This window comes from Cryptomeria japonica, chromosome 7 (genome assembly GCF_030272615.1).
Source record: "Cryptomeria japonica chromosome 7, Sugi_1.0, whole genome shotgun sequence".
Taxonomy (NCBI): domain Eukaryota; kingdom Viridiplantae; phylum Streptophyta; class Pinopsida; order Cupressales; family Cupressaceae; genus Cryptomeria; species Cryptomeria japonica.
The window spans coordinates 618,659,092-618,685,827 of record NC_081411.1 but is presented as its reverse complement, the minus strand read 5'-3'; the positions used below and the strand labels follow the sequence as shown (position 1 = coordinate 618,685,827).

Here is a 26,736-nt window from a genome sequence, read left to right as displayed (position 1 = left end):
GAGATATGACCCTTTGCCATCGCATGCCCTTTCACAAGTAAACCGCCTCTTCAGAATATTATATTTATGCTAACTAACTCTTAAGCTTGTCTTGGAGGAGATCGCATGTCCATAAGGGAAATAGGATCAATTCAAATAATTACCACTCAATATCAGATTGGGTCTGCAATATTCCCGACCCTAAAGATAGGCAATTGCAATATGTTTAATGATCAGTGAACTGTGATGTCTTACAGGTGTAAGACAATTTCAGAATTCGGCCCTTTTAATGTTCCTTTGATATTAGGTCAGCTTAGACAAATAGAAATGGCGAGGTCTTATGAATAAGGCCATTTTCTTTCCATTGATGCCTAGCTAGATTTATTACGTTAGGACAGAATGACACATTAAGGTGGGGACATGACAAGGTCAAGTTAACTAAGTCAGCTAATACGGTCACTAATCAATTCTCTTAAATAATCACCAGCTCAATGACATTCATAGGACTCCATTTTGCAAAAGAAAACATATAAAACAGGATTGCAAGATTAATTGATGGAAAAGAATGGAAACGGAAGTCATTTGAGTGATCTAGACACTCAAGAGGCTGACTTCAACATAAAAAACAGTCATGAACAATGGTTTTGTACCCAACCAAAATAGTCACTATGCAGTTGTGGTCCTCACAATTATTTTGATTGCATCAAAAACTGTTCCTTAACCAACAAAAATGTTGTCCACAAGATCAAAAACAGCTAAAGCATTTGAAATTCGGGTCTTTTGGGCTCTGAAGGCTATTAGGCTTCTCTTCAAAGAATTCTCACACTCTTATTGTATAAGTAAACCCTTCAAAGGTTTGTAAGAACAATAGATTTGGGTGAGTTACATTGTTTCCTTATTAAGCTAATGCTTAGAGGGTTGGGTGCAGGTAGAATTGTGTAATCAAGCTGCAAAAGTAGTTTGTAGGTGTTGGGACACTGCTGTTGTTGTGAAATGTTCCTAGAGCTCTTGGGGTGAGTTACTTGTAATGGTTTGGAGAAGATAGAGGCTTCAGGAGGCTTCTACCTCGATCTTCATAAAGCTTTTTCCCAACTTAGATTTTCTCAAGACCAAGTTCTCTGTGTCTGCTCTATAACTTAAATTTTTACATTTCAGAACTTATACAACTAAACTTAGGACACACAAAAACTATTTTCCTCAAGTTGTTTGTACAAAAATAGCAAGCAATTTTATTGTAGCAGGATCTTAAGTTTGTGTTGATGAACTAAGTAAACAGATATCCATAATAATTATGAATAACAGAGAGAGATAACAAAAGGAATTATATTAATGTCAACAAATGACAAAAAGTGAGTGAAACGGTCTCAAAGAATACATTTTGTTTTAATAGAGATGTAGGGTATAGTTAACCCAGACTACAGAAAAGTGGATGCATAAGGCACTAAAGAAAGGTAAACATGGCAATGTTAAACATTAAACTTTAAACAGTTAAATCCTGAATACTAAAAGCTATGTAATATAGTCCTATGAGGGTACGACCCCTTAAGAAAGCACAAAGTTGATTAAGATGAAAGCAAGATTGTGAAACAAGACCAATGATGCCTTGCTACATCTTGGACCCAAAAAACCAGTGTGTCATCATCTATCACCACAAAAGAAAATGCATGATCTAATGACTAATGATGCATAGGGGAATATTTAAGGCTACTAGGAGATCAGGTACTCACGTACATCCTTTAAATCCTCTTCTACCATCCATGGTTGACAAACATCTAGTGCCAGATGAAAATCCTATTATATGCACTTGCATTCATGACTTTGGCCCACGCAAAGAGAGAGCTTGACATCAATATGAAGCAAATCCACCCGACCTAGACTAAGACAATCATTCTAGTATAAGTCATAGAGATGCCCCCATCTGAGTGTGAATCAGATGCAGTCAACGGGAACTTACCATCTCCAATCCTTGAATTAGGATGAAAGAAATAATAAATGTGACAACTCTAGGGGTCCCCTATAAGGATCTACATTTGAGAATGACTGCCTTAGTCTCTGGACGGTGAATGGTATCTCGCTCAAATCTCATAGCATACAGGGCATCCAAAAATAAAATGCTCCTAAGTCTCTACCACTAGGAGGGGATAGAGTTGACACAGCCTTTCAAACAGGACTTGCTTCTTGACTTGAATATGCACCTTACATTTGACGACAATGATGACATCATGTTGTACAAACCTTCTATCTTAGATGGGAAAGAATATAACATGTAATTATATTGTTATCAGAATGAGCTAATTCCAAATAAGGAATAGAAGTTACAAAGATGCAAATTGATAAACTTAGTAACCATCCCCATTCAGTATTATCAGGTTACATTAAAAATGCAAAGAGGAAATTTCTGCGAGCTAATTAGAGAAAAAGAAAAAAGAAAGCATGACCAAATTCTAGTAATAACTTTCATGAGCAGAACCACATCCTACATTTTTTATTATGATAAGCCCATGAGACATCGATAGCAACATGTCGGACACCTAACATGTTGATGAAGGTCCAGTGAAAACTCAGATGATCAATCCCATATCCCACATCTTTGATAAGAATGAAGCACCATGAGATAACCCAAGTACAGCAAAATATGCTATGTCAAGCTTTAGTCTTGGAGATCTATCAAATGACCATGATAAAACATTTTCACAATTTTCAGCCCAGCAGAAGACTAGGATAATAGCACTCGATAAAAAGGAGCTCATAGCACTCAAGTTTGAGTGAGTCTATTATGTGACAATGTATCCAGAGAACCAAACCATAAACAAGTGCACTATGTTGCCACCCATTAGAACCCATCAATACAAAGAACATCAAGAAATGTAAACAAGGAAAAAGTACACAAGATGAAGAGTGGAGCCAGCTGTCTGCAAAAGAATTAACAACCCTTCAAGACAAACATGTTTAAATAGGGCAAAAATAGTTTGAGGCATAACTCCTGTTATAGTGAACTCTATAAACAAAATATGCAAAAAAAAAAGTTATGACTCAATGAATACACAAAGCATCTAGAAGCACTTTGTATGCTCAGAAAAGCAGCATGTTCTTTAAGGAAATTGTAAACATGTTTTCCTCTATAAATTTTATCTTACCAATTCAGGTGCAATCTTTTTTTTCTCTTTAGCTAAAGATCCCTTCCTTTTTGTTAACATCCCTTCCAACCTGAACCTAACAACTTGTTGGCATGTTGTCAATTCCTACAAATTAAAGTGTCCTTGTAAGGAATGCCTGAACTAATACATTATCGGGTAGATATGTTGAACATTTATGTAGTAATTGACTATGAAAGTCCTTTGCCTGAGTAAGGCTATAAATTAATTACCGTCAAAGCACTGTTACAAGACTTGGAATTGGAATGCTGGAAGAGAAAGAGTTAACTTAATAGTTGGCAAAAAGCTCTACAATTACTTGACAAAGAAACATATTGGGTCTCCCTGTTTGATAAACACGACTGTAATGGACCTGAATATTCAAATGTTGACAAATCTCTAGTGTATAGCACCTTTGATTAACGAATGCAATAATTTAAGGCAGGATAGAAAAGATGTTGTTTTTAGAGAAAAGATGAAAATCTGACTGCTCATTCTGCTTTGCCTGATCCAAAAGTTCTTTGACATGTTCTTTTGTCTCTACACATGATAGTATGATTTTTCCTTGGGTCAGTATAGTTGTAGTTGCAATTGATATACACACTATTGCTCAATTTGTATATTCATATACACAAGATATTTTATTATAGTAGTATCAGTACAACAAATATATTAGTTTTAACATTTGTGCATAGATCTCAACCAGGTGGAAGTTTAAGAGTGAATGATATTGTCCTTTATACCCTTGAAATCACTATCATACAAAAATATGATATATATTTTAGTTAATAATCGGCACCCCCATCCATAGAAGCCCGTGTATTATGCCAAAAGTATAAATTCCAATTTTATGGATAATAGTATGGTTTTTTCCCAGATCTGGTTATATGAGATTCAGCTCAATTTTGTACAATCATATATATATGTGCTAGATAATATTTAATTTTCCTTTGTACCTTTACCATTCTCGTTTATGCATATATATCTCAAAGCTTTGTTTAAGGCCTCCACCAATAGAAGTCCTGCATATTCAATCTTAAAAATAACACTTGGCAAAGAGAAAACTAGATGCCTATTCAAATTATTGATGAAGTTTCATTATCAGCTTTGATCTCAGTTTGATGGTTAGTCATACACTAGGTAAAGAGTTGACCTGCCCATCTCTCCCACCAGCAGAGTGAAATTTGGGAGAAGTTGATTACAAGAGTATAGTGCTTGTGCAGGAAAGTTATTTGTGTATAAGGATTCCATAGCAAGTCAGGCTCATTCTATTTAATTTTTAAACTTTCCAGTTTGTATTTAAACTAGTACACATAATAGACAACCTTTTGAATTCTTTTATATAATATTTGAATTTTTTAATATTATACAGGGTGGAAATGATAGCTAATCGTTTCATAAAAGAAACACAAAACAAAAAAGGTAAAACATTAGTGAAGGAATAATAGAATGGGCATTCAACGGTGCTCCATTAGCTATTGATCCCTCTAATATTCAGAATCCATGAACCATGACTAGGGACTATCTGGGTTGTGATCCTTTGGAAAGAGTCCAGGTGTGACCTAGCAGCGTATTCCAACTATAAGATAGAGGACTCAACTGCCACAATGACACAGATGCTGATCCCAAACGGACTGCTCCTTGTAATAATGAATTAGCAGCACTGGAATTCGAATGATACCCTCTCTGGTGTCCAAGTCACTATAATCATCTGGCATTCTGAAGGAGTTTCTCTGTAAGTATATAAGTATGTGTAAAATCCGTGTGTATATGGGTATGTATTTAAAACAGAGAATTTATTACCAAGTACTTTAGGCAACAATCCAGCAGAATGTCAACGAGCTAGCGACACAGCCTACCTCTGATTGAAGCATTTTTCCTCTTTCTTTATTAAATTACATAAACGGGGAAATAATGGACTGCAAAAATTAGTTCAAAACTATCAGACCCAAAATTTCGTCGTAAAAAATAACAATGAAATAAACTAACCTTGTTGAAACAACCGATGCGCACACACATTTTTGCTGAATAGGGCTGCAATAGATTATTCTAACATTTCATCAATAAGCCTAATTTCAATTGGACCTGGAGACACCAATAAATACACAATCCATCAGCCAAACCTGAAAATTTGTACAATGACTCAATACCCACAAATTGAAAAATAATAAAAATTGATCGAATCTGAAAAGCAATCCTATTAAAAAATTTGAGGGAGTGTAAAAAGATGGTAATGGCCTGAAAACAAAAACAGTTGATATAATGTTACCTGTAAATCTGTGGCGGAGCAAAGAGGGCCAAATCTAATCTTTCAAGAGAGAAGAGGAGAGTAGTTAGAATGAAAGGGTCTTCAGTGACTAGTTTGCAGTTTTGAGAGAAGGCCGGGTCAGCATGACTGACCCACCCACTTCCTATTATTAGATCACTACGTTTTGTAAGGTTGAAAAATTCTTTTCCACCGACTTTTTAGGGGAAGCATAGTCACATGAGAGGGCTTTTCTGAGCATTTTGGGTTCTGCTGTTAAGACTTTTTTAATGGGTTTTGCTGGCATCAATGCCTATCACTATGCCCTTTGAGACCATCCTTTTAATCCAGTTTTCCCTAAAAATTCATTGACTTTGGCCTCAGAACTGTTCCCCATTAAAAAACGAATTCCTGAAATCTTCTAGTTTTCAAACTTGTCTCTCTACTCTATTAATTCTTTACTAGTGATCTTAACTTTTTAAGTTTAAGATAATAAGCGGAGTACCTTTATTTGACATTTCAGGATTGCACATAGAAATGTCCCAGAGATTTGACAGCTTTAGAGTCTGAGAATCGTGTCCAAGATAGAACCGGCAAAGGGTTTCAAATGATAGAAATCTAAAAATCACGTTTTAAAGTAATTTCTTTATATATTAAGATATTTTTATGGTGGGTTTTTTAATTTAATAATGTATTAATTCTACATTAATATGGTTTTTAATATTGATTTGAAAAGCACATTACAAAAGTATTACAAAATAGTGTTTAGATAGAGCTTACAAATATTGGTATGTTTTTTATATTGACTTAAAGCTTATAAAGCATAATACAAAACTATTGCAAAATAGTGTTTAGATTAGTATACATGTAGAATCATACAAAATTAGTATAAGGAAAATTATATTTTTTAAGGTTGTTAAGGTTAAGTTAATATGTATGTAAAAATTATGTTGGAGCGAGATGGCAGTACTGGATGGCAGCAGGAGCGGCGTTGGCGAACAGAACAGGGTTATCAATCTGAGGCATTCTGGCTCTCAGTCCACGAAGGTTGGTTCTTGGAGCGATGAAGCGGACATTGCTTTTCCCATTAAGACTGGTAGAATGCAAGTGGTCTAGGAACCGGATAAAGCGGGGATAACAGATAGGTTTCAGGGCTCCAAATATTCCAGTCTACGGTTAAACCATGGAAATCCCTACTCAAGTGGTAATTTGTGCCCTATTGACCCGCACAAGTGGAAGGCGAATGGTTTCAGTTGGAACAACAAAGGCTAGTTCCGCAAGGCTAACCATCTCGTATCTAAGGGCCCCAGAAACTGGTATCCACCACCTAAACCTAAGACTTTCGATGCGTCGCTCGAGAGAGACATCCCTTATACCGACTCTTTTTTGGCTCCCCTGATTGATCGTGGTAATTTCCAAAAATGGAATGGGCGCTTCAGGCAAGGAAACTCTAAGGCGGATCAAGCACGGTTTTGGAGATCTAACTTCCATCTGATTAATCGGAACCCTCGACCGAATCTGGAAAGACGCCCAGATTTTCGGAGAGTAGGCTCTCTCTCTCAGCGGCCCCATTTTCATAAACCGGTAAGTAAAACCTCAAGACTCACTATCTTTCTGGATGAGAATAAAATTAATTATGCTCGGTCAAATTTGCTTGAGTCTTGCCTTTTTATCAAGTGGGGTGGTGGAAAGCGGGTTAAGGACAGCTTTGAATCCTGGTGTAGAGCGTAGTGGAGAAAGGATATTAATATTAATATTCTCCTGAACGATTTCTATATGATTGAATTTATGAGCAATAAGGAGCAATGGCAAGCTAAAAACAGAGGTCCATATATCCTAGATGGCATTGAAGTTCACATCATCGATCGGCAGCCCAATTTCAATCCCCAGACATATGTCTTGTCGGATAGCAAGGTATGGATAAGACTGTATAATTGTCCCTCGGATTATTGGCACATTGATGTCATTGAGGACATATGCAAAAACCTTGGTACCTTTGTATCGGTTGATGATATCTTGGAAGATAAACTATGGGGAAGCTTTTCTCAGAATTTGTATTAGCACAAATCAAATCAACAAGATCCCTGACGAAGTCAAAATTATTTGGGCTGGAAAGATCTAGATTTAAAAGATTGACAGGGAAGATCAGCTGCATATTTGTCCTAAATTCTTCTCCTTGGATCATTCTGGTATTAGTTGTGATGTCTCGACTACGATACAGCGAAATTATTCTTACATGCAATCTCCTATTGAGGATAAACTACAACCGGAACCTCTCATTACCAATGACTCCGGGGATGCTCTTTGCAACGATACTCTTGAGAAGGAGAATGTTACGCTAACGGAGGCAACCCCTTTGATCATAGTCCCCCCCTCCTCTGGTCAAAGCGAGAGCCAACAAGATCTTCTCACACTATTGGAGAAGACCAAATCCCTACAAGCAGACATTGAATCCAAGATTGCAGACTCTCTTCCACCCTCCCCCTTTGTGCCTAAGAATCAATTGGCAATTGAAGATGGAAATCCACCCTCTCTGGATATGGAGAATGACACTACAGGGGTGCTGGGAGGGTAGACTCGCTCTCCGATAGGTATTGAACTAGAAGATGGCGAAATTGAAACCTCCTCCTCGGAGGGGGAGGAGGACTTTGAACTTGACTCAGAGCTTATAATGGAGGGTTCCTTAAAAAGATTTGGAAAATTAGATTCGACCATTGATAAACCAAATGTTAAACCATAAGGTGTGCGGGGGCGCAAGTCCAAAAAAGTCATGCTCGCAGTAGCTGGTGCTGCCTATGGTCAAACCAAACTTAATTTAGGGAAGGGAAATGCCCTTCCCCAGGAGTCATGAGACTCTTATCTTGGAACGTCAGGGGTATCAATGCCCCTGACAAATGGCGCTTGATTAAGCGCCAAATTGACGACACCAAAGGAGATATTTGGCTACTACATGAAACTAAATGGAGCAAGGCTGAGATTGAGGCCAAAATGAGAGTTTGGAAATAGTGGAATGGGTTTTTTAGGCAATTGGATGGAGCTTCTGGTGGCTTGGGAATTATTTGGAACCCCATGAATGTTAAGATCTCACTTGTGGGAGAAGATAAGTATTGGCAACATTGCTTGGTCACTATTCTTGGAGGAAATGAGAACTTCAAACTCTTCGATGTGTACGGACCTTCTTCTACTGGTGATAAGCAGGCTCTCTGGGATCTCCTATCCATTAAGCTAAACAATATTACCAATGGTAGTTGTGTGGTAGCTGCGGATTTTAATGCGATCCTTTCTGGCACTGAGAAAAGTGGGGGTATTCAGAGGACTGGTACGTCCCAAAAAGACTTCTTGGACTTTGTTGAGAAGAATCACCTCTTAGACATTGTTCCGAAAAATGGAATTTTCACATAGTCGAACCGGAGATTGGGCTTCACTAATATTGTTGAACGGCTTGACCGGTTCCTTGTTTTCGGTGATTGGCTAGGCCAAAATCTAGCCTTAGAATCATCTATTCTTTCACTCACTGGATCAGATCACTACCCTATCTATCTGGAGGTCGCCTTGGCTCAAGCGAAGGGAGGTACTCCATTCCTGTTTGAGAAAATGTAGCTCAGAGTGGTTGAACTACATGACCTTATAGCGGCTTGGTGGAATGAGTCGGTATGTAGGAATCATTCGAGACTTCTCATTCTCAATAAAAAAACTCAAGTATATTAAGGTTAAGATAAAGGAGTGGAATAATAACCACTTCAAGAATATTCATATGGAGAAATTAAGAATTAAGGTTGAACTGGCAGATTTAACCAACTTTGTTACGTCTTCAGGGAATGACTGAGGAGCTATTCATCAAAGAAAATTCTCTCAAATCTTACCTAAATGAAATCCTTAGATGTGAGAAAATCCACTGGCGACAAAAATCAAGGGAGTTATGGTTAAAGGAAGGAGATAAAAACACCAAATTCTTCCACCGGTTGACCATTGCCAATCGAAATAGAAACAGAATATCGGAGATTATGAGATCGGATGGAGTCACTGTCATGAATTATGAGGACATTGTGCAGGAAGTTGTAAGTTTCTTTGACTCTCTGCTGAATGGTGACCGTCAGATCGATCATGAAGCAAGAGCCAGAATTTTGAACTCAATCCCATCCATCATTTCTGTTAATCAAAACTCTCTATACACCCATTTCTATTGATGAAGTAAGGAAAGCCACCCTCCAGTTGAAACCGGATAAGACTCCTAGCCCGAATGGCTTCCCTGTCGCATTCTTCCATCATTACTAGGATATCATTTCTCGAGATTTACACCTTTTGTAGAAGATGTTGGTATTTTGGTATGGTTTTGTCATTGATGTCAACACCTACTAAACACTTATCAACTCTAGCACTTTGGAGAATCAACAACATTCACCGGTAAACAAAGGACTTATGAACAGTCACCGGTATCTGGTACACCGACAGGATATAATGATCACCGACACTTGGAATGATATGGAAATCACATGGTTATGTCGAAGACATCGTTTGGACACTTTGTATTGAAGGTTTGTTAATTGGCATATTCGTATTTGCATATTTGATGTTACCGGCAAATAGGTCCAGGTTACACCGACAGGTTTATCTTTTCCAGATCAGCATGGCACGCTATGGAGATGACTTATTATTGTTGTAAAGGCAGTAAGCCGACATGTTGACTCAGTTATTGCATTGGGTATTAATTGATTTGTAAATTGATTTTATTGTATTGTCCTTTAGAGCCAACCTACTAAAATTGGTCTTAGGGTATGGTATAAATGTGAGATATTATTTGTAAGATCAAGTGTGGAATGTGAAAAAGAATTGTGTGAAGGTATATGCGAGAATAAGCAGAGCTATACACGGAGACATCATTTGAAGGTTAAAGGAGGGTTTTTGTGAAGACAATCAAAACTACACCGATACTGAATCCAGCATATGAAGATGCTATTTTGAGCAGTGCATTCTTATTGGATTTAACCATCCAATTGTAGTCAGTGTGACTTCCATTTTGTGTTTGAGCAGTGAGCTCTAGGCACTTGGCCTTTTTGCATGTGCAGACCCCATTTGTATACACTTACTATCTGTAGTAGTATCATCTAATTGTGGGTAAGGTTTCCCACCGTGGTTTTTCCCCTTACAGGGTTTCCACATACAAATATTGGTGTTATGTGTTGTGGATGACTTTGTCTTTTTGTTTCATGCATTAATCTTTACCGGTATTGCAATTATCTGATAAAACTGTCCACCGGTATAACAGACTGTTTCACCGGTATTAAGCAAAAAGTTGATTAAGTTGTTTTTGGTTTAAATTCATTTGACAACTGATTCACCCCCCCCTCTCAGTTGTCTTTGGGACCTAACAATTGGTATCAGAGCCTAGTCCTCTTTTTGCAGAAGTTTAACAGCTTGAGGAGATCCAATGTCTACTAACTATTTCAGGAAGGACAGTCCTAAACTTGATGGAACCAACTATGGCATATGGAAGATCATAATAGAGACACATCTAAATTGCATTGGAAAGGACATCTAGGATGTTACAAAGAATGGTTATACTGCTCCTACTCCTGGTCAACCTAATCCACCTACTTGGGAAAAGATGAAGAAAATGACTGCAAAGCAAGAGAAGCACTTTTGAGCGCATTAACAGAACAACAAATCATGGGACTATCAGATAGGTTTACTGCTAAAGCTATTTGAGATCATTTGGAAACACTGAATGAAGGAGATTCCACAGTCAAAATTGCAAAACTTGAAAGCTTCCGGGTCAGGTATGAACATCTGAAAATGGAAGAAGATGAAAGGAATTCTGCTTTTATGGAAAGAGTTAATGAAATTGTTTTGGGTATTAAATGTTGTGGAGGAACCTTAAGTGAAGATGAAATTGTTTCAAAAATTTTAAGAGGATTGTCACCGGCATTTAAAATGAAGGTTACTGCTATAAATGAGTTAAGAACAATGCCTAATACATCAGTAACTAGGGGTACATTGATTGGAAAACTTTCAGCTTTTGAAATTGAGGAATTTGGTCTTGTTGCTACTATAAAGACAGATTTAGCCTTTAAAGCATCTACATCATCTGCACCATCATTTGACAAATCAGATTGGAAAGCATTTTATGTGAGAGAACTTGAAAAAAGTAGGAAAGAAAATGAAGAACTTGAAGAACTTGAAGCACTATTTGCAAGGAAAATGCCTAAAGGTCCAGTTGGAAGTAAGTATGAAGGTAAAACACCCTTTAAATGTTCTAACTATAATAAGATTGGTCATATGGCTTCAAGATGCCCTGATAGACATATTAGACTAAGAGAAGAAGCTAGAAGGACATACAAGCCTAACCCTGAATATCAAAGATACAGATTTAAGAAGAACAACGACAAATCTTGTTATCTTGCTGATGAAGGTGTGGCTGATGTTTCTGATGAGGATCCGACAGACAATGGATGGATTTTTGTTGCTATAACAGAAGATCAACTGGCACCTATAGTCCAACCGGTAGAGCAGGCCTTGGCAGCTAAAATTAAAGTAAAGGATGAGTGGATCATTGATTCAGGATGCTCACATCATATGACAGGAGATAAAGGTAAATTCTTGAACTTTCAAGAATATAATGGAGGCTTAGTGAGATTTGGAGATGATAAAGCTTGTTTGATCAAAGGTAAGGGTACAATATCTCTTGATGGTAAGAATAATACTGACAATGTCTACTATGTCGAAGGTTTAAAGCATAATCTTTTGAGTGTTGGTCAATTAGTTGAGAAAGGATTTCAGTTACAATTCAAAAATGCAAAATGCAAAATCATGAATAGAACTGGTTTGAAAATTGCAACCGGTAATCAGACTAGAGGCAATATCTTTCATTTGAATAACAGTGAAAAGACATGCTTGATTGCACATATTGATGAAAGTTGGCTATGGCATAAGAGACTCTGTCATGTAAACTTTGATTGCATGGTGAAAATCAGTACTACTAAGGCAATTAGAGATTTACCTAAAATTGTCAAACCTCACAATACAATATGCAAGGAATGTCAATTTGGAAAACAAGTTAGAGCTAGTTTCAAAAGTATTCCAGAAAAATCCAATAATGCTCTTGATTTAATTCATACTGATTTATGTGGTCCGGCTAGAACTAAAAGCTTACAAGGTGATAGATATTCCATGCTAATCATTGATGACTATCCTGGAATGTGTTGGGTTACTTTTCTTAGAGAAAAAAAAGAATCACTTGGAAAGTTCAAACTATTCAAAGCAATGGCAGAAAATGAAACCGGTGAGAAAATCAAATGTCTAAGATCAAATCAAGGTGGAGAATTTACATCTAAGTAATTTAATACATTATGTGAAGTGAATGGAATTAGAAGACAGCTATTGGCACCTCAGACACCACATCAGAATGGAATTGTTGAAAGGAAAAACAGAACTATCTTGGATGCAGCAAGAAGTATGTTATCAGAAGCAAACCTACCACATGTATATTGGAGAGAGGCAGTAAGTACAACAATCTATACATTCAACAAAGTTCACATCAAATGTGAAACAGACAAGACCCCTCATGAACTATAGTTTTATATTACTCCTACTCTTAAATATTTTAGAATATTTGGAAGCAAATGTTATATCAAAAGAGATGAATATATTGGCAAATTTGATCCTGGAAGTGATGAAGGTATATTTCTTGGTTATTCATCTAAGAGTAAAGCATATAGATGTTTTAACAAAAGATTGCAGAAAATTGTTGAGAGTACAAATGTGAAGATTGATGAACAATTCATAGGAACTTCAAGCTATATAGACTCTGAACCGGCAACAAAAATTTTGACAAATGAACCTACACTGAACCCACTGGTATAGAATGAAGATCCAGTTACACTGGTATCATCTGAAAATTCCACTGTAACTAAGGAACAACAGCAAACAAAGACACCCCGGTATGTAAGACTGAATCATTCTAAAGATCAGATAATTGGAAACAAGTATAAAGGAGTTATGACAAGAGGAAGATTGGCAAATGAAGAGGTATGTCTTATTTCTCAAATTGAACCATCATCAGTAAATGAGGCATGTGAAGATAAATATTGGATTAAATCTATGGAAGAAGAATTAGAACAAATTGAGAAGAATAACACTTGGACATTAGTTCCCCGGCCTAAAGATAAAAATGTAATTGGAACCAAATGGGTATTCAGAAACAAACTTAATGAAGATGGCAAGGTAATCAGAAATAAAGGAAGACTAGTGTGTAAGGGATATTCACAGAAAGAAGGAATTGATTATAATTAGACTTTTGCACTGGTAGCTAGAATTGAGGCAGTTAGATTATTTTTGGCTTTTGCAGCACATAAGAACTACAAAGTATATCAAATGGATATTAAATGTGCATTTCTGAATGGAGATCTTGAAGAAGAAGTTTACATTGAACAACCTGATGGATTTTCTTTGACAGATAACAAAGATATGGTTTGCAGGTTAAGAAAAGCTTTGTATGGATTGAAACAAGCTCCAAGAGCTTGGTATGCAAGATTGGATAAATATCTTTTGAAGATTGGTTTTTCTAAAGGTAATGCTGACAACAATTTATATTATAAATTGACTAATGATGACATCTTGGCTATAGAAGTTTTTGTTGATGATATAATCTTTGGAGGAGAAGATGGATTGTGTAAAGAATTTTCTAGTAAAATGTAGCAAGAATTTGAAATGTCTATGATTGGAGAAATAAAATTCTTTTTAGGATTGCAAATTTCTCAAACTGATAAAGGTATATTCTTGAGTCAATCCAAGTACTTGAAAGAGTTACTAAAGAAATTTGGGATGGAGAACTCTAAACTGGTAAGCACACCTATGACTACAAATAACAATTTATCACTAATGGATGAATCTACACCTGTAAATCCAACAAGGTACAAATCTATGATAGCAGGTCTACTGTATTTGACACAAACTAGACCTGATATTATGAATGCAGTATGTATTGTTTCAAGATTTTAGAGTAATCCTAGAGAAAATCATGAATCAACAGTAAAAAGGATTTTCTGATACTTACAAGGCACTTCAGATCTTAGATTATGGTATCCTAGAGATGAAAACTTTGAACTATGTGCAAACACAAATGCAAATTGTGCAGGAGATTTGGATGATAGAAAAAGCACCACCGGTGGAGCATTTTTTCTTGGAAGCAGACTAGTTTCTTGGTTAAGTAAGAAACAGAGTTGTACATCTTTATCAACAGCAGAATCAGAATATGTTGCAGCAACAACTAAGTGTACACAGGTACTATGGCTTAAACAAATGTTGAAAGATATAAAGGTAAAGTGCAAGGAACCTATAACTATCTCTAGTGTTAAAATTGTAGCAATTGATATATCTAAGAATCCAGTATTACATTCTAAAACCAAACATGTTTCCATCAAACTGAATTTTCTAAGGGAAAATGTTGAAGCAAAGGAAATAAAACTGGTTTATGTGAATACTAAAGAGCATATTGCAGATATCTTCACTAAACATCTACCTAAGGAGACTTTTGAATATCTCAGAGACCAGCTTGGGGTCATACCCCCATCGATAGAGACTTGGGAAGTTGTTGATTGTCATCAACTGGCAAAATTAATAGAGAAATCTTTTTCCGGCTATGATGAGGAAGCTACTTCTCAGGGGGAGTAGTTGGTATACTGAATTGGTTGGTATTTTTTTACACTGGCATTTGATTTCAAAGGGGGAGAGATTGCTATGGAAAAACACAAGGAAAACACATATTGCTCCGAGGGGGAGAGATTGTTATTAGGGAGAGATTACTACTCTCTGTATCTGTATTTTGATTTCTGGTTATGATCTCTTTTTGCGAGATTGTTGGTTTTTGGTATTTAGCATTTCTGTTTTGGCACTTTGATGGTTTTTCCATCTTGTGTTGCCATCAATGCCAAAGGGGAAGATTGTTGGTATTTTGGTATGGTTTTGTCATTGATGTCAACACCTACTAAACACTTATCAACTCTGGCACTTTGGAGAATCAACAACATTCACCGACAAACAAATTACTTATGAACAGTCGCCGGTATCTGGTACACCAACAGGATATAATGATCACCGACACTTGGAAAGATATGGAAATCACATGGTTATGTCGAAGACATCGTTTGGACACTTTGTATTGAAGGTTTGTTAATTGGCATATCCGAATTTGCATATTTGTTGTTATTGGCAAATAGGTCCAGGTTACACCCATAGGTTTATCTTTTCCAGATCAACAAGGCACGCTATGGAGATGACTTATTATTGTTGTAAATGCATTAAGCTGACATGTTGAATCGATTATTGCATTGGGTATTAATTGATTTGTAAATTGATTTTATTGTATTATCCTTTAGAGCTGACCTACTAAAATTGGTCTTAGGGTATGGTATAAATGTAAGATCTTATTTGTAAGATCAAGTGTGGAATGCGAAAAAGAATTGTGTGAAAGTATATGCGAGAATAAGCAGAGCTATACACGCAGACAACATTTGAAGGTTAAAGGAGGGTTTTTGTGAAGACAATCAGAACTACACCGGTACTGAATCCAGCATATGAAGATGTTATTTTGAGCAGTACATTCTTATTGGATTTAACCATCCAATTGTAGTCAGTGTGACTCCCATTTTGTGTTTAAGCAGTGAGCTCTAGGCGCTTGGCCTTTCTGCATGTGCAGACCCCATTTGTATACACTTACTATTTGCAGTAGTATCATTTGATTGCACGGGTAAGGTTTCCCACCGTGGTTTTTCCCCTTACAGGGTTTCCACGTACAAATATTGGTGTTATGTGTTGTGGATGACTTTGTCTTTTTGTTTCATGCATTAATCTTTACCGGTATTGCAATTATCTGATAAAACTATTCACCGGTATAACAGACTGTTTCACCGGTATTAAGCAAAAAGTTGATTAAGTTGTTTTTGGTTTAAATTCATTTGACAACTGATTCACCCCCCCCCCCTCTCAGTTGTCTATGGGACATAACAGAAGAATCAATAAAGAAGATGACTATGTTAGGGACCATCAATCACACCTTTTTTACTCTAATTCTGAAGAAGCAGAACCCACAACAGATAAGTGACTTCAAGCCTATCGCTCTATGAAATACTGTATATAAGATTGTAACAAAGATCATAGCTAACAAATTGAAGCCCCTCCTTAAGCACATCATATCAGAGGAACAAAGCGGGTTTTCCCCTGGAAGATCCATTGTAGAAGGTATCATTGTTTCTCATGAAACACTCCACATAGCCAAGAAAACCAAGGACTCCTGATGATTTAAAAACTGGACATCCTGAAAGCTTATGACATGGTGGACAAGGATTTCTTATTTGATGTTCTCAATAAATTTGGCTTCTGCAAGGAATGGCTCACATGGGTCACGAGTTGTCTCTCTTCCCCCAAATTCTCTGTTTTGGTCAATGATTCATCCCACGGTTTCTTCTCTTCGACAAGAGGTATTAGACAAGGTGATCCATTATCACCCTTTCTGTTTATCATAATGGTTGAAGCTTTAGGTTGATCCATAAGAGCTCTCCAGCAAGATGGTCGTTGGGTTGGAGTTAATGTGGCAACAGGGGTTGAAAAAACAACTCATCTTCAGTTTGCTGATGACACCATTCTATTTGGATCGACATGTAGGCAAGAAGCCAGATCAATTAAAACTTGCCTTGATGATTATTGTTTGTCTTTTGGACAGAAAATCAATTCGCACAAATTTGAAGTGTTTTTTGTCAACACTCCGCTCAACTTGCAAACAGTATTATAAAGGATTCTCAATCTCAGAGTTGCTAATTTCCCAAGGAAATTTCTTGGTACCCCACTCTTCATTGGTAGTAATAGAGCTCACTACTAGAAGCACCTCATTGATAAGTGCAAATCCAAGTTTGCAACTTGGAAAGGCAAGTGGTTATCTTCTGCTAGGAAACTCGCTATGATAAAGTCGGTCCTTTCAGCGCTACCGGTTTTTTCCAAGGCTTGCCTACGATTACCGGTGGTAGTTGAAGATGAATTGATTTCTCTAATGAGAAATTTCCTTTGGAATGGGTCAGATGATAAAGGTAAATTTCCCCTGATAGCTTGGAAAAACATATGTCAACCAAAAATGGCAAGTGGTGTCGGTATTCGCCAAATATCAATTATGAATTTAGCAATGGGTGCTAAATTGGTTTGGGAAATCTGTAGTGGCGGGAAGCAAAAATGGGCAAGGCTTCTGAAACATAAATATCTGTACTCCCTCGAACCTAAGAGGATTCTGACTATCAACAACCCTCCTAGGGGTTCGGCTATCTGGAATTTCATTTTGGACAATAGGGAAATTATAAGCAATCAGGTTACCTGGGAGGTCAGGAATGGTAGGGATGCTTCCTTTTGGTTTGATTCTTGATCGGGTGAAACTGCCCTATGTCACAACCCCTCTCTACATCCTGTTTATGGAGGAAACCTATCGCCTCTAGGGGCATAATATTTGTGATTATGGTTATCTGATCCTAGAAAATTGTATTTCTAAATGGAAATGGAACTCCTTGGACGAGCTAGACTTGGATCAGTTTCAGAAGGACTTATTTACTGACATTCTCAACAAAAGGATTATTTTCCCTTCCCTTGATAAGGATATTATTAGGTGGTGCGACTCCTCTGATGGAAAATACAAGGTATGCTTTGGCTACAAGCTGAAAGAAGTGGTTATAGACAAAAAAGACTGGCCTGTTAATCTATTTTCGCATCAATACGTCCTTCCCAAAGCGAGTTCCTTTGCCTAGTTGGCCTGCCAGAGGAAAATCTCAACTCAAGAAAGGCTCTATTCAATGGGCATCAATGGACCTAGTAGATGTCCTTTACGTCTAGATCAAGAAGAGACTATAGATCTTCTTTTTCTCCATTGCAAATTCTCCAATCATTGTTGTTGGTATTTTATGGGGAAACTGAGATTATTCGGCCCCTTCCTAGCAGGGCTGGACAAATGGTTTTTGCAATGGCCTAAACCGATAGGAAAGGCGTTTTTTTTTATTTTCTCTTCATCCTCCCATCAAAAAGGATTTGGGAAATTTGGAAAGAAAGGAACCACAAAATCTTCCAGGGTAAAGATTGTTAGAGTATTCGGGTATTTGCTTAATTAATTAAACATTATTTGTTTAATTATTTAAGTTCCCTTTATCTCTTTTACACTTAAGCTAACTTTAGGTGCATATAATTAATTGTTTTAATTAATTATTACGTGCAAACCTAGGTTTTCCCTTTTAGGGTTTCTTGACCTATTAAAGGTTGAGTTCTTTCTTTTCATTGTATGAAGAAGGATGATTATTGAGCTCTCATCTTTTGGAGCAAATTTTTCCTGTGTATTCTTTCCTTCTGTGATTTGCTTCCTTGCTTCTCCTTGTAACAGGTTTTTTAGCTTGCAGAGATTATTTGGGCTCCTGTGGTGTTGTATTTTCTCAACTCCTATATGGTATCAGAGCTTTAGATATGCAGCTACTTGTTCTTGTTTTGAGATTTTTGGCTTTGGAAGCAGATCTGGGGTTTCAAGAATTTTTTATGTACCTAGGGTTTGAGATTTTTTATGAGCACTTTGGGCCTAAACGGACCTCACCATCGTGCTTAGAAGGCCCGAAAACCCCTATGGTCATATAAAATTCGACCTATTTTGGTTTTTAAGCCTCTAGGAGTTTTTTTTCTCAAGATCCAGGGCGTACGACCCTGGCATGCAGTTCGAGAATTTTTTATTTTTATTTTTTTGCCTTTTTACGGCATGCAGGCCGAATTTTTGCTTTTTTATTAAAAAAAATTTCAAAAAAAGCAAAAGGGCGAATAGGTTTTTTTTTTTATAAATTTTTTTTGGCAAAAATAAAATAAAATTGGGGGGGGGGGGGTTCCCATGGTACGTAGGGTACCATGGGGCCCCTGCCTTGTTGCAGGCTCTGCGCGTGTTAGTTCGTCCCTGCCGCTGGCCGCCCTCGAGCCTCGCACCGCCTTTCTTCAGACTTCGGCCCTACCTTCGACCCCCGTGCTCAGCCCTGATCCCTGCTGCAGCTCCCCGCCTGCCGCCTGCCTGCACCATTAGCTGCTCCGCTAGGACCTCCCGCCGCCGCCCGCCTGCACCGCTACAACTCCCCGACCACTGCCGCCCGGCTGCCACCTGTAGCACCTTTGGCCAGCTTCGCCACCGGATCTCCGCCAGGCCGCCACCAAAGCGCCACTCCCTGGCCACCGTACCACCCATTGGCCACTAGACCCCTTTTTTGGCTTTTTCAAGGGGGGTTTGGTTTTTTGGCCCTATCTTGGGCATACAGAATCATTTTTTTGAAAACAAATAGGCTTCGGAAAGTTGGTTCTGAGGCCAACCTCATGGTGTTGGTATTTTTTTTCCAATTTTGCTGTTTGACTGTGTTTTTTTCCAGTCAAAGTGAGGTCTAGTTTTTGCACTCCAGGAGACGTAGAATGAGCATCCGACCTCCGTTTTTTGAAAACTTTATATTTTCGGAAAGCGTGTACTATGTGCTTTCCAGCCATCTAAGTTTTATTTCCAGATTCTGCTCCATGCATATTTTATTTAGTTTTTTGCTTTTCAGCACTCTGGTGGATATCGTGGTTGTTTTAGGTCCTGGGATCTCTTCTCTGAGTAGGGTGTCTCTATTTTGGTTCACGTTTCTTTTTCCAGTCTTCTTATCATTGTAGCTTGTATTTATGCAAATGCACTGAGATAAAGTGTCATCATGCATTGTTTACTTAGAATCTTGCATATCTTGTGTCTTGTTATACATGCACTATTGATCAAGTGCCATGAGGGGGTTGATGTTTGCCTGTTGTTTGCCATCTTCCTTTGTCAAGTGAGTGTTCCTTCCACGACATTCACATCATGATGATGTGTCTCAGCACCTTTGATGTTCTTGGTTCTTCGTCATACAGTTTTTTTGGCTGTCCTTTTTCAGTGTTCCTGTCCCTCTCCCACTTCCGCATTATGGGGAGGTTTATCCTATTGGTTCTACTGCTTCCGTGGTTCAATTGATCAGCTCTTCAGGCTTTGGTTTCTCATGCCATTTGTATCTTCAATTTCAGTTGTTTTTGCCTTGTTTGCCTCCTAATTTGAGTAGTGTCATTTGAGGGCACTCATGCAAATTACAGTCTTCTCTACCTAGTCATGTTCTAGTTCAGTGGATGTTCTTCAGATCACTAGTTATTCTTCGACAGAGTTTGCAGGTTCTTCATACTTCAGTGATATTCTTTTCCATCTCTTTTTGGAGTAGAGTTTTGTTCCCACGTGGTTTTCTCTATTTCTCTAGTTCATAGAGATTTCATTGTTTTGGGTACCTGATTAGGCCTTGTTGTCGGGACCCATCTTTATTGCTTTCAGTAGCTGTTCTAGGTTTTAGCTTCTCCCTAAGTCTAGCTTAAGGGGGGGTGTTCGAGTATTCGGGTATTTACTTGATTAATTAAACATTATTTGTTTAATTATTTAAGTTCCCTTTATCTCTTTTACACTTAAGCTAACTTTAGGTGCATATAATTAATTGTTTTAATTAATTATTATGTGCAAACCTAGGTTTTCCCTTTTAGGGTTTCTTGACCTATTAAAGGTTGAGTTCTTTCTTTTCATTATATGAAGAAGGATGATTATTGAGCTCTCATCTTTTGGAGCATATATTTTCCTGTGTATTCTTTCCTTCTGTGATTTGCTTCTTTGCTTCTCCTTGTAACAGGTTTTTCAGCTTGCAGAGATTATTTGGGCTCCTGTGGTGTTGTATTTTCTCAACTCCTATAAAGATATGGGCCCTTAGTCTCTTTGTGCGAAAATTAAGAACCACCTGACTGAGCTCCTGAATGTGGCGGCCCAATCCAAAATACTTAAGAACAATTGGTTCACAGACTGGGATTGTAAGATTAATATGGCTCTTCCAAACCTACTCATCCCTCCGATTTTTGGTATGGGCTCTCCGGTGGATCAGAGCAATCCAAGAGCGGGGGTGATTTGGGACGCACCAGCAGTTGGGTGGAGAAAGGTAAACTTTGATGGTGCTTCTGCAGGCAATCCGAGCCAAAGTGGTATTGGTTGCATTACGAGGGACTCTGATGGTCTCTGTATAAAAGAAATCTCTGAAAAGATTGGAGTGGCTACTAATAATGAAGCGGAATTCAGAGCGGCATTAAGAGGTCTTCAGCTAGGGAAGGAGCTTGGGGTGCAAAAAATTCATTTGGAGGGTGACTCATTAAATGTCATTAACATGATCCGCTGCAATAACACCCCTTGTTGGCGCCTTAACCAGTGGCTTCAACCGATACTAGTGTTGCTAGCTACCTTCAATGAATTTCGAGTTAGCCATATCTATAGAGAAGGCAATGGTGAAGCCGATAGAATTTCTAAATTGGCTATAACTGTTAGTGACCCCCCCTAAATATCCATCGATGATGTTATTTGTTGGGCCAATTGACATGCTCTCCTCACTCAGGTTGGGTCCTTTGAAATATGCCGCGTACTGGTGGGTCTCCTGATATGTGTGCGCTCTTCATTTCTATATGCCCCCTTCGGTTGTGGAGAAAACCGGTGCTCTGCTCCCCGGTAGTGGCAATTTCCCCTCTCCACCTTTTGGTCTTGTTTTTGGTGGAAAGATCGATCGGTTACCTTAGTAATCGGTTAAGTTCTCCTCTTATCATCGTGATGTGACGCATTGCCGACACTATTGATTAGTGCCAGCTTTTGGCTCGTGGCTATTAAATACAAGTGCACTTGAGTATCCAATTACGACTATATCCTTTCAAGATTTGTTTATGATCACTTGATGCTTAAATTCGGTCGACATCAAGTTGAGGAGTTTTGTAGCAGATGGTTAGTCGAATACTGGCAGCTCGCGCGTGTGGGCATTTATTGGAGACGCAGGTGCATGGTGTCGTATTCTATGGGTTGATTCCTTGCTATTTAATAAAGGAATACCCATTCTTTCCACCATATTTTCTTTCCTCTCTTGGCAACTCGGTATGGAGACCCCAATCCTCCTTGAAGCTACTTGTTGATAGATGGCTTTCCTGGGCGAAATCATCGACATGCGTCTACAAGAGGTCCTTTTTTCTCGACATCCTCTCATTCTCCACTGCTTAAAGAGGATCCTAGGAAAGGAATTTATTATGGCTTACCACAGGTACAGAGCCAATGCTAATATTCCAGCCTTTTTTCTTGCAATATCAATCTACATGGGGACTAGTAAACAACAAGCAAAACTGCTAACCTAGATGATTTTCAAGCACTGTCTGCTGGGGGAAATAGATGTTATATTGGACAATATTGATGCCAATCTCAGAATTACACTTCCCCAAAACTACTATATGTCACTTAGCAATGGAGCGAAGGTGAAGAAGCTTGTGATTGTTAATTCTTTGGATTTTGAATCCTTCCAAGCAACTTGGCTCGTCATCTCCAGGAACATTGAGTTCCTTCTGAAAGCGGCTGGTATACAAAGCGGTTTCATGTCGAATTGGAGGGCAATTTTTCTCTGTGGTGAAGATCTAACGGTGACTGATGACCTCAAGATCCTTGAGAATGGTGATCTGGTGGATGGAAACGACTGGGGGTTTGGGTTGGGTGAAGAATGGTATCCAAACGACGACCGACTCCCTAAGGAGAAGGTAGAATCAGCAGCTCATTTGAATTGTGGCCCTGAATGTCCCATTGTCTTAGATGCAGCCAATGCGCTCGTGGATGATGCTTCTGATGGCTCTCTGTGACTTCGGTTGACTCTAAGCCCTCTGGTCTCTCTGCCTTTTGAGATTGTCTGTTTTTGTCTTATGACCTCTGCGTCCTTAAGAGGTCAGTATATTGTTGTCCTCATCCAGTCCTGTGTTGATTTCTCTTTTCCATGGATTAGAGCTATAGTAGGGGGTTTTCTTCCTGATTCTTTCCCCCTACCGCTCTTATTGAATCACGCCTTGTATTCTCCTTTTTTAATACAAGGGTGCTGCCCCTCTGCAACTATTTACTTATTAAAAAAAAAGAAGTTAATATGTATGTATATAATTATGATTAATTAAAATTAATTAATGAAATGTTAAATGGTTTTAATATTTTAATTATTTGAAACAATCTTTAAATGTCAAAAACTAAATAGAAATAAAGGTATTTAATTTTACAATCAAAGAATGTATATACTATGAATTGGTAAACAAATTTGAACACTTTAAAGTAAGAATTATTGAGAGTCTAGTAATCACCTAAGAATTGAAATATTCCATTTGAATATGTGAGGGGACGAATTTAGAGATTTATGATTAGTCTGATTTTATGGATATGTTCTACACTTAGAATAATGTACAATGGAATTTGTAGACCTCTATTTTGTACTTCACTCTTGTGTGCCTCTATTCTTTTACCTCTTCTAATATCTCAAGATTGGTGATATTTACGAATGTCATTTCAAGGTTGTTGTGTTACTAAGGGAGACATTCTTCAAAAATAGTATTCTTCAATCATACTAGTTTTGAGGATGTTTGTACATAATTAGATTTTTTAGTATGTTAAATACAAATGTTTATGCTCCTTGAAATGAGAGAGGGCTCATTAATATTTGATGTGTAAAATGAATGCATCGAATATCTTTAAATTTAATGCCATAACAAAACATCGCGCAAAATTGTGCTTACTCGACCTAAGATGGGAAGAATATAGAAAAAAAGAAAATCAATGCAAATATTTCTTATCCTTGAAATGAGAGAGAATTCATGAATATTTGATGTGTAAAATAGAGGTATTGAATATCTTCAAATGCAAGGACATAACAAAGCATCCTGCAAATTTGTGTTTAGTCAACCTTAGATACAAATTTTAATCTAGTAACTACCATGTGATGCAAGACCATCTGGTGGTGTAAGGGCAATCATGCATCACCCAAACAAATTTCCTTTTTTTGTTTGTTTTCTTTTAATGTTTTTGCATTTCTGGATACCCATTTGGGCGAATAAGAATATCCAACTGTCAAAATTGTCCAACTATTTTTTCTAGCCAACCTACTATTTTTAGAAAGTTTCAATTTAAAGGCAAATAGAAACAAAAATTCACAGGAATCTTCATAACAAAAAATTAAGCATTTTGGCAAAAGAACCATGTCAAAATCATTTACGGTTTGAAAGTTATTCAAGTTTCAATTTCTCGAAAAATTGCCTGAAAATTTCGAGTCTGATTTGAGGCACTAAATGGTCCCAAATGACCTCCAAAATGGTGAGTATCAGCTTAGAAAATTCTTAACAAATTCTTCACTCGGAGAGATTTTCAACAATTCAAATGGTGTATCATTCTGACTACCGGATCAAAAGTTATGGTTGTCGGAAGTTGGACAATTTTTTGGAAAATTTTGAATTTTCGAATTTTGCTCAATTTCAAAATATCCAATTTCAAGTTTTGGCACTGGATCGCCAAATTTTAAATTTCAAATTACATTGTAATTTGGAATTTAAACCATAGGGAGGCTATTTAGGACTCCTTTTTGGGGAATCTTGTAATAGTTTTTGGGTTGGAAAAGTTAGATTGTGGGAAAGGGTATTTTCCAAAAAAATTGTAAGTTGTCTTGGGTTGCATCGTGTGGGGATTTATTGCTCTTGAATGTATATTCATGTATTGAAAATAGAATTCAAATAATAATAAAGTAATATGTTGTTGTCTCTTTTGTTGTGTTTTCAGAATCTTGGGTTCTTCCTTCATCGAGTGGTATCAAAGCAAGTTGTTCCTAAGCATGTGGACAGATCATCAAACGTGAGGCAGTTCGCACCAAGACTCGTGGTTGTAGGCTTGAAATCAAGATGCCTCCAAGAGTGATGCGTGACGGTAGAAATTCTCTTGGCAGAGATGTTGGTGGAAGAAATGCTTTGGCGGATGAGGGTTTTAGAGCCCTCCAAAGACAGATTGATGAATTGAAAGAGGAGCTAAGAAGAGGGTTTAATTCGAGAAGGGGAGAGAGTAAAGATGAAGAAGAGGTTGAATAATGTCTAAGGAGGAAGTAGAAGAAGCAATCGATCAAAATCAAGATTGACTTTTAAGGGCCATTTCCCAGATTGGGAAGAGACCCAGAATTGAAGTTTCCAATTATTTCGCAAATTTGAACCCAAAAGAGTCGATCGATTGGATTAATGAGATAGAGGAATATTTTGAGTATGAGGACATAGAGGACTTAGATCGGGTCAAGTTTTCAAAAACAAAGTTGAAGGGTCATGCCAAAATTTGGTGGAAGGAGGTCCAACTAGAAAGAAATAGAAGAGGAAAAGGAAAGATCACCAAATGGGATCAAATGGTCGAGAAGCTAAAGAAACAGTTCATTCCAATGGACTATGAGTTTGATTTGTTGAATAAATTGCAAGGATTGAAGTAAGGTAGCAAGTTTGTTAAGGAATATACATAGGAGTTTTACAAAATGATTATCAGAACAAGTCATGCAGAGGCCAACAAGGAGAAATTAATGGGTCAAGGCCAAGTATTCAAGAGGAACTGAGCCTAGTCAAAATGGTCAATATTGAAGATGCATATCAATTTACTCTAAAGGTGGAAGAGAAGTTGAATAAGAGATTTGGAGGCAAGCAAAAAGGGAAAGGTCAAGGTGGAAGGGGTGATGGAAATTCCTTTGGGAGTCAAAATGAAGATGTGGGTACCAGCCGAAATCAAAAGGGTGATAATTTTTATTGTCCTCGTGATCAAAACAATGGTGAACAAAGAGGACAAGGAAGATGAAGATCTGAACAAGGATCTGGGAGAGGTGATTTCAGAGGAACTTGCTTCCAGTGTGGTGAAGAAGGGAATCAAGCCTATGAATGTCCACAAAACCAAGCAAGGACATAAAGGAGAAATGAAGGTCATGCACAAGTTGCACATGCAGACAAAGAAGCTCAGTCTGAGCACTCTGATGATGCTAAAATGGGAGAGGCCCTAGTTGTCAGGAGAACCTTGTTAAATGAGGAGAAAGAACCAGATCAGAGGAAGAGTTATTTCACACCAGATGCAAATGTGAGGATAAGTGTTGTGATGTGATTATTGACAATGAGAGCACCGATAATCTGATATTTGAAGAGATGGTCACAAAGTTGAAGCTGAAGAGAGAAAGACATCCACATCCGTATCAGATTGCTTGGTTGTAGAAGGACCATAAAGTTTTGGTCAATGAGCAATGCCTTGTAAAATTCAAGATTGGTAACTAGGATGAGGTACTATGCGACATCATACCCATGGATGCATGTCATCTGTTGTTAGGGAGGCCATGGAAGTTTGATAGGTGTGTTGTACATGATGGTCATGCTAATACCTATACCATAATAAAGGATGGAGATCGCCATAATTTGAAGCCCTTGAAGGAGGTGGAAGAAAAGGTATGCAATAGTGCTAGAGTATGTTTTGTT

General features: G+C 37.8%; 1 protein-coding gene across 7 annotated transcripts in view; it reads right to left on the bottom strand.

Annotated features, from left to right (window-relative positions):
- The window catches only part of LOC131035833 (probable protein phosphatase 2C 41), an 88,961-nt gene extending 82,974 nt beyond the window's left edge, over positions 1-5,987 (bottom strand). For 2 of the 7 annotated variants that reach the window (XM_057967571.2, XM_059207633.1), the window contains exons 1-2: positions 5,383-5,830; positions 5,103-5,198 (exon numbers count right to left, since the gene is read on the bottom strand). In XM_057967571.2, the coding sequence (XP_057823554.2) occupies positions 5,103-5,132 (30 nt within the window). In that variant the 5' untranslated portion in view covers positions 5,133-5,198; positions 5,383-5,830. Of the gene's footprint in view, positions 1-4,713; positions 4,833-4,916; positions 5,033-5,102; positions 5,199-5,382; positions 5,831-5,863 lie in introns of those variants that run through there. The other 5 variants (XM_057967569.2, XM_057967570.2, XM_057967572.2 and 2 more) reach the window with 5 other exon arrangements.
- Positions 5,988-26,736: the final 20,749 nt, after the last annotated feature.